Source organism: Terrapene carolina, unplaced genomic scaffold, assembly GCF_002925995.2.
Source record: "Terrapene carolina triunguis isolate 2854851 unplaced genomic scaffold, T_m_triunguis-2.0 Scaffold695, whole genome shotgun sequence".
NCBI classification, from domain to species: Eukaryota; Metazoa; Chordata; order Testudines; family Emydidae; genus Terrapene; species Terrapene triunguis.
In genome coordinates this window covers 1,181,726-1,190,404 of record NW_020665046.1, presented here as the reverse complement: position 1 = coordinate 1,190,404, position 8,679 = coordinate 1,181,726, and the positions used below count along the sequence as shown (strand labels likewise).

The following is an 8,679-nucleotide window of genomic DNA, read 5'->3' as shown; positions in this document are numbered from 1 at the left end:
TCTGGATCTGTAAAAGGCAACAAAGAGTCCTTTGGCACCTTATAGACTAACAGATGTATTGGAGCATAAGCTTTCAGGGGTGAATACATGCGTCTGACGAAGTGGGTATTCACCCACGAAAGCTTATGCTCCAATACATCTGTTAGTCTATAAGGTGCCACGGGACTCTTTGTTGCTTCTTAAGGCTGTACTAATTCACAACCAAGGGAACTATCCAGCCATGGGTCAGTAAAAGTACAACAGGAGGCCTGTAGCAGGGTGGCCATTTGCCTGGCACCCCCTCGTGGCCAAAGACATTTCCACGGGGCCCTTGCTCTGTTCCCTCTCTTCAGGAGCAGCATACAGCCTCCCAAGGTTATCACCAGCCCTCACCTGAAATGGGGTTCGTACCATAAAGTAATTCAAAGTAGACCTTAAAGTCACAAACACAATGTCCATCGTACTAGCCCCATAGTTCATACCCACCTCCAATGCAACTGCCGTGCACAAAGCCCATATTCCACTCAGCAGACACCTCGCCTACCTCCATCTGCGCACACAGCCCTGGTGCTTCCTGCTGCCTTTTACATTGGCAACAGCTGACTCCTCTCAGGTGAGTCTCCTCTTGCAATAGCGCTGGCTTTCCCTCCCTCCCCCGATACAAGGCCTCATCCACAATCAGAGCATGGCGAGAACTGGTTTTATTAACGAGCAGTCTGGTGTTGGTCGGCTGAAGTCTGGAGTCCTTGTCTGCTGTTGTCTGGTCATATAGGGAGTGGAACTCAGGAGTGACCTGAGGGGCAAACAATGAACCCCTGCTGACCAGGCCATGCCTAGGCTGGTGGCACCCTACCCTATTGCCCCTTGCCGGCTGGGACAGGGAAGGGAAACCATGGAACCTCGACACTGCAGTGACCAGCACTTGCAGCCTCCCAGTGCTCGGGTCTTGCTCCCATGGGTCACCGCCCCATTGCAGTCATGGGCCCAAGACCCCATGCAGGGCACATCCCCCTGCCCCTCAACCACCTGTGCCACAGCCAGGGGCGGGGCCTAAGGTAAATAGGGGCGGGGTCAGGCTGGGAAGAAGGGGTGTGGCCACGTGCAGGGGCGGGGTCTGTTGGAAGAAGGGGCGTGGCCTGGCACAGGGGCGTGGCCTATGCGGAGTAGGGGTGGGGACTGGTGCGGGGGCGGGACTGCCGGCTAGGGGAGAGCGCGGCGGTGGCAGCGGGAGGGAGAGGCGCTGAGAGCCCCGAGCCGGCACCATGAACCGCTTCAAGGCGTCTCGGTTCCGGCACGCGGTGACCAAGCCGGCCCGCAAGGAGGTGAGTCCGGCCGGGGCAGGGCCGCCCCCGCAGCCGCGCACTGTGCGCTCCGCCCCGCCTGCCGCGGGCAGCCCGCCCCGCCTCGGGGGGCCCCTGAGGACCCGCGCTTTCCCAGCCTCGTCCCTGGGGACCCCCCCCGGGGACCCCGAACCCCCGTCCCTGCTCTCCCAGCCCCGCCCTCGGGAACCCACGAAGCCCCCGCCTCTGTGGATCCCCGAGCCTTTTTCCCCTGTTTCCCCCACCCCTGAGGATCACCCTTGCTTCCCCTGCCTTGCTCTGGGGGGGCCCTGCCCCTGAGGCTCCCTGATCCTCCACTTTTCCCACCCTGCCCTGGCCGTCAGTTTCCATCCCCTCCCCCACAGGCTGTATGGGGCAGAGGGCACATGGCTCTCCCCTTGGAGCCCCTTTCCTGGAGCTCCCAGGTGCCAGGCAGAGCTGGGTGGTGCAGTTTGAGGGGCTCTGACATTCCATGATGCTGGGCAGGGTTGGCTGGGTGGCCCACCAAGGGCCTTGTCCCCTCCCCTCTAACTCCCTCCCTGCCCATGCAGCCTGGGGTGATGGGAAGGGGACAACGTCTCTTCCTGAGGTTCCCCAGTCACAGCTGGTCCTAGGCAGCCTGTGGTTGGGATGGGCTCTGGGGTCCGAGTCTGTCTGCTCTATCGCTCCCAGTTACTGCACTGGGGTCCAGTAGAAGTAGAACCCTCCGCCCCCAGCTTGCTCTGGCATGAATGGCCATGTGTGGTGCAGGATGGTGGAGGTCTGGTCCCTAGGTCCTGGAGTGGGGGGCTCTTCCCTGACGGACAGTGATCTCCAGGTGCCTGTCCTGGCTGCGAGTAGACGTGAGCCCTCTAGTTTGGACTTATCAGTGCTTCTGCTGCCCACATCCAGACTTCTGAACGGCATCACGTTTCCTGGGCTTTATTTGATTTCAGGCCATCTCCAGGCTGCTTTGTTCTGCATTATTTTTTAACTGTCAGAAATCAGAGAACAACTCTCATCCCAACAACCAGTCCCTGAACACACATGCTGGTTTTAGATTTTTTTCATACCAACAATCACTGGAAAACAAGATCCAGCTGACTCAAAATGAGTTTTCAGTGACTTTGTTGCTATCTAGGCTGTGTGGTTGGCACCCTGTCTGTAAAACACAAATACTGTTGTGTTCCTGTGTTGGATCTTAGCATTATGCACCTGGGGTTATCTGCCTTATTGTAAGTGTTCTCCCTAGAAACTTTTTTCCTCATGACACTGCTCTGCTAGATATTATGGTGCCATGTGGCTTTGAAATGCTAAGTTTACCACAGTGTGCCGTTTCAATGGACTTCTCAAAGTGTTGTTTGCAACTGTTTTCAGTTTAGGTTTTTGTATCACAAGATGTTCTCAGCATTTCCGCCCTCTCTTCCTCTCAGGGGTTGAGTAACCTCTTCCCTGTGCTGTAGAGCTTTTGTCTACAGAGCAAATTGTAGCTTAACATGCGAGGAAAGGAAAATGTTTCAACATGCCCTTTATGCTAATGTGGCAGAGACTGGCTGTGTGCATGTATGCTACCAGTGAATTAGAGCAGGAGGTGAGGACACTGCATGACAGCGATCCACAAATGCAACACTATGGGGAACTTCTCTCAGTGCAAACTGGGAATCTTGGGTGTCAAACACTCTGAATGCAATAGGCTGCAAACTTAAGCCTTAGGAAGCAGAAGAGTGAAGGTGCTCCAGCAAGGGCCTCATCCTGCAGCCTGTTTACATGTGGTGAGTGGCCTCATTGGCTTCTGTTAGCCATCTCATGCAGACTAAGGCTAGAGGATCAGCCCCTTAATTTGGAGGGACACTGCATAAGCCTAACTAGTAATTGCACTATGCAGGAACTCCATTGGGAGTTAAGGATGTTCAGCGTATCTTTCACATTTCCTCACTCTTGAAAGTGTAAATTTGCGGCCGTTAAAGGCAAAAGAAATATATTAATACCCAACTACTTCCTTTACATAAACAGAAGATTGAACCTGCTCCTGTGATACCAAGGGACTGCCCAAGTCAATTCTGTGCCCCTGAGTGGTGCAGAGTGGAACTGTGCAGTCCCATGATTCTGTAGATAAGGAAGTGAGGGTGCAGACTTGTGGATAGCTCGCTGCAGTGCCGTATAGTGCACAGTGCATGCAAGTGTGAGAAGCTCTGAATGACTACATTCAAAATGATGAAAATGTTTTGTGCTTGTGTAGTAACGATCTCCCTAAAGAGTCTAAAGTTCGGTGACTCTCTGCCACGCTATACACAGCCCTGCACTTCTATAGCAGCTGGCTGGTGGGGATCTCGGAGTGCTGCACTGGCCATTTGCCCCAGCTCCCCTGGGGGACAGGTGAATCCCTGGCTAAGATTTTCATAATGAGTGTGTGCCTAAAGTTAGGTTCTAGTGTCCATATGGAGGCATCTAAATAATCTCTCAATGCTGAGTACAGTGGCTCCCACTGTCTCATTTCCAGTCTGAGGCTACGTCTACACTACGGGGGGGGGATCGATTTCAGATATGCAAATTCAGCTACGGGAATAGCGTAGCTGAATTCGATGTATCTGATCCGACTTACCCCGCTGTGAGGAGGGCGGCAAATCAACCGCCGCGGCTCCCCCGTCGACGGCGCTTACTCCTACCTGGGCTGGTGGAGTACGCACGTCGATCTGGGGATCAGTTATCTCGTCCCGACGAGACGCGATAAATCGATCCTCGAGAGATCGATTTCTACCCACCAATCCGGGCGGGTAGTGAAGACAAGCCCTGAGTATCTCCCAGGTTGGTGTCCAAGATGTGCAGCCCTCCTTGACAGTACAGTTTTCTGTTTCCTTTGATTTCCTCTCACACACACCGTTTCCCCAACTTGCTGTGAAAACAGCAACACAATTTTTGTTCTGGTTTCTCCTCAAGGATAACTGAAGGTCTTCAGTTCAGTTTTGAATTGTTGTATAGAGCCGTTGTGTGCTTCAGGTCAGTTCACTCCCCCCAGAGGTGGCTGCCTTTTTGTGGGTTGGTAAGAGAAGGGAAGTGATACTTCTGAGTGCTCAGAAATGAGAGGTGCTATATAGCTTGTCAGGCTTGTTTTTGTATAGAGCAGTATAATTGCACATGGCACTTTACAGTCACATTGGACAATGTGTCTGCTTCCAGGTGCTCACAGTTCAGTAGAGAGAGATCACTGAGCACACTGGCAAACTGTTAGAGTATCCGACTCACTAAACAGAAGCGCAGTTGGTTTTTGTTTATTGGGCAGCAAAGTTTAGCTTTAAACATTTAATTATCCCCCTCTCAAACAGTTGATTTAATGACCATTAGAACTGCTTGAGCCAGTCATCTTGTGGGCAAGTGTTGTGCAAACTTCACCCACCTAAAGCTGCTGTTCCGCTCCTGGACACCACTTGGCCCTGCTGATGCACCTCCGTCCTGGCCTGTAGTCCCTCTGCTATTCCGGTCTAGGCTCAGGGCACAGCTCCTTGTCTTGCTGCCTGTCTCCGGCACACAGTGCTTCCCAGTGGCAGCGTAAAACTGACCAAGATCACATCTCTTCTGCAAACTCTGTTCAGGTGCACAGGGCCGATCCTGGGGGAAGGGAGGGAACTGGAACAGGAGGGAGCCTGAAAAGAAAAGGAACAGCTAGAGAAGAAATTGGGAAAGGAACAGGAGTAGGAAATGCCCTGGAGTGCCCTCTGTTGGGTCATCCACTGGGAGACCAAATTTTGTCTGTCTGTATTCAGACCAGCAGATGGCTAGGACTAGGGGACAGGGCCAAGGGAGGAAGTATTCCCTCATGCTACTCTAGTGACCCCATCCTGACCTGCTGTTTCAGGGCTTGGGAGGTTTTTTGACACCCTGTTATGAGCGCCATAAGGACTCTAGATTAGCCCTTCTGGGTTCGATGGCCTTTATGGGTCAGGGATGAATAAATGAAGGGCAGGGGACTAGGGGCTTGTTGCAGAGCCCCCCTTGAGTAAAGGGAAGCTAGCAAAGTGAGGGAGGAGAAACTAGGGGTGGTATGGGAGGAGGATGGCAGAACTAACTGGGATCGGGGAGTTTGTCTGTGAGAAAAGAGGCATGCGCAATATCTAGGCAGGAAAGAGGTGGGTGAGTTGGGTAACTGCAGGTGGAGAGGATATTGAGTTTTTTGGCTACCAGTCTGAGGCGACGTCTACACTACGGGGGGGAATCGATTTCAGATATGCAAATTCAGCTACGGGAATAGTGTAGCTGAATTTGATGTATCTGATCCGACTTACCCCGCTGTGAGGACGGCGGCAAATCGACCGCCGCGGCTCCCCTGTCGACGGCGCTTACTCCTACCTGGGCTGGTGTAGTACGCGCATCAATTCGGGGATCGATTATCGCGTCCCGACGAGACGCGATAAATCGATCCCCGAGAGATCAATTTCTACCTGCCGATCCGGGCGGGTAGTGAAGACAAGCCCTAATTCCAGGGGGTGTAGTTGTTTTGGTACCCCTGACTGGCTGGGTAACTGTGCATTCTGCCCTTTCCTGCGGTAAATACATTGCCTTGAATTATGGCCCCTCTTCTTCCCTGGGTGCAGGAGCACTGTGCTCAAGTAGTACTGAAGTGCAGACCTCAAATCTGTTGCCAGTGTGAAACCTGAATCTCTTCCTAGATCAGACAGAGCAGGTCTGAAGGCAAGGCAGCTCAGGCCCTGCTGATAAAAGCCAATGAGGAATTCCACAAATACCTTTCAAGAACACCCAGAAAAGAAAGGGAAGGCAAGTGTTAGGGGGTTAGGCTGGTGCCATGGTGGGTGGCCAGGCTGCAGGGTGATGGCGCTCGGCTCTCTGAGGGAGACTACAGGGCTGCCTGGCACTGGAGATTCAAGTCTAAGCAATTCAGGAGGAAAAGTCAGTGGGAGGCAGGGGAGGTGAGGCTGCAGCAGTGCAGCGATAATGAGCCTTGAGTATTGTGCCTGCAGCTCCCCTCTTTTAGCAGGCACAGGTGAGTGACCTCTTCCCTGAGGCCATGTGGCAAGGTGCGGCCAGACCAGGGTTAGGGTTTGTTACTGGCTTGCAGCTGTGAGTGAGACCACTCAACCTTGCTGTCCCTCTACAGAGCACTGTCTGGACAGCGCTTGGTGCTGGCTGCTGTCCATGAGATCTGATGTGTATGACCCAAATTCTGATTCCTTAACATGGACACTTTTTTCTCCTTCCATATTTTTAACTGCAAACCGTAAAAGTTCTCATAACTCAGGCCCTGTGCAATGAGCGGCTGTCTGCCAACAGTTCTTGTGTGCAGGTCAAATTAATTCTGCAGGTAAAACCAGAAGCAATGCCCTAGTTATAGCAGCTCCCTGCACCTCCCAATAGGTTCTTGGCTTTGTGCTTCAGACCCCAGTCAGGTGTGCAGAGCCAAGAACCCACCTGGCCCATTGATGCTTCCGGAATCTTGACTGGCTGTGGCTTAAGCTTTCTTCAAAGGGTTGATTCTCCATATTCAGATTAACAAACTGCTAAATTTCAAAGGCCTAACAGGAGCTGAGCTGCCTGCTAACAGCAGTGAGTATAAAAATACACTCTGACTGGCAGGTGTTATGGATGTCCCTGCTCACGCTGAAGGCTGTGGGAGCCGCGCTGGCAGCAGGCCCATGTTTCAGCTGGGCTAGTTATGGATATTGGTAGCCAGCAAGGTCCAGCTTCTCACAGGATGCTCATGGCTCGGTTTAGAATAGAATGAGATGCTTTGTGGAAGTGTTGGGCTGACAGCTGTGGAGAACGAACTCCTCTGCCTGCAGAGCAGGGCGGCAGTGTTTGCTCCCCTCGCTCCCACCCAGAGGAGCCACATCCAGGAGTCGGGGCAGGTGGGTCTCCATAGGCCACTTGTCGGCTTCTCCACTGAACCTGCCCATGAAGGAACAAGGGCTGCCAGTCAAGAGGGCTTGCTGGGAATGTTGTCCAAGCCCCAGGGCTCCTGGGCAGCAGCTTGGCAACACCCATGGGGGTGTCAGGGAGACTCAAGCCTGCAGCACCAGCTGTGCTCTGTGTCTCTGGCTCCCAGCATGTCTTGTTGCTTTCCTTGACATCACCCAGAGGGCAGGTGGAGCTGCTGGTTAAACCAGCATCCCCCTCTAGCCTGAGAGGCGCCCCGGAGCAGGCTCCTGCTCCAGCACTTCCCCTGCCACTCCTGTGAGGTGAGACCGGGTTTGACTGGGGTGCCAAGAGAGATGGAGGCAGAGCCTAACATCTTGTCCTGGGCTCTATAATGCCTGAATGGGAGGGGCCAGTTTCTGGTGAGTGTTTGAGGCTGCTCATCCCCTGGGACCTGGAGGGAGATCAGCAACATGCATCGCCTCTGCCTTCAGGGAGTAATGGCGGCATCACCACTGTCCTGGCCTCGGCTTTGAACGGGTGACCGAGACGCAAAGGCACTGCAGTGATCCCTGGTTTCCAGCCCTGCACCATTCAGCCTCTGGCCTGTCCATGTCCTGGGGGACAAAAGTTGCTCCCCCTCGGTGTCTGCCTCGCTGTTTGGAAGGCACCTGAGAGCGAGGCTTGCATTCTGTCTCATGAATGAGAGCTTGAGGTCTGGGAACCAGGCAGCTACTGTAGCTAATTGTCCTCGGAGAAATGGGGAGAGATGAGTGTCTGTGTCAGCCTGGCCAGGCTGTGGTAGCTCCTTCGAGGTGCCTCAGGCGTTGGGGGAATGCATCCATGTTTGGCGGAGCTGTTGTCTGCTGCAAGGAAGTCTTCCCTTTGGCATGAACGAGGTGCAGGGCCGGATTAACATTTTGTGGGCCCAGCGCCAAACATATTTGTGGGCCCCGATTGGGGAAATAGGGCATGTGATGGGGGGGTGGTCCGCAGAGTGAGGGGCCGGTTGGGGACAATGAGGTGCAGTGCAGCAGGAGTGGCCCCACTCAGCCCAGCACAAGGGCACTCTTTACAAACCCACAACTGCTAGGCGCACACTGGCCCGCCCAGCTCTGCACTGCCAGTGTGTCCCTTCCACCCTGCCCAGTGTCCTGCCTTTATGCCCAGCACCCCCTCACCCAGAGACTTCCCCCACAGATCCCTATGCCCAGTGCCCCCTTACCCAGAGACCTCCAGCACAGATCCCTATGCCCAATGCCTCCAGACCCGCTATGCCCAGCACCCCCTGCCCAGAGACCCCTCCCACTGACCTCCCACCACAACTGCACGGCACCCTGCATACCATACCCCCTGCCCAACTCCCTGACTCACAGATCCCCTACTGTCCTGCACCCCCTTCACAGTCCCACCATCACAGCTGTACAGCGCCCCATATTCCTGAGGGAATTCTGCATCAAATTCTGTGCATAATATTTTAAAATTCTGCAATTTTTTTTTTTTTTTTTTTTTTTTTTTTTTTTTTTTTTTTTTTTTT

At 53.7% G+C, this 8,679-nt stretch overlaps 1 protein-coding gene across 1 annotated transcript in view; it reads left to right on the top strand.

Annotated features, from left to right (window-relative positions):
• The first annotated feature begins 1,209 nt into the window (after positions 1–1,209).
• LOC112117196 (mitochondrial import inner membrane translocase subunit TIM16) overlaps positions 1,210–8,679 on the top strand; it is a 176,483-nt gene continuing 169,013 nt past the window's right edge. Inside the window, exon 1 of the mRNA XM_029913503.1 lies at positions 1,210–1,301. Coding sequence (XP_029769363.1) covers positions 1,242–1,301 — 60 coding nt within the window. The 5' untranslated portion in view covers positions 1,210–1,241. The remainder of the gene's footprint in view (positions 1,302–8,679) is intronic.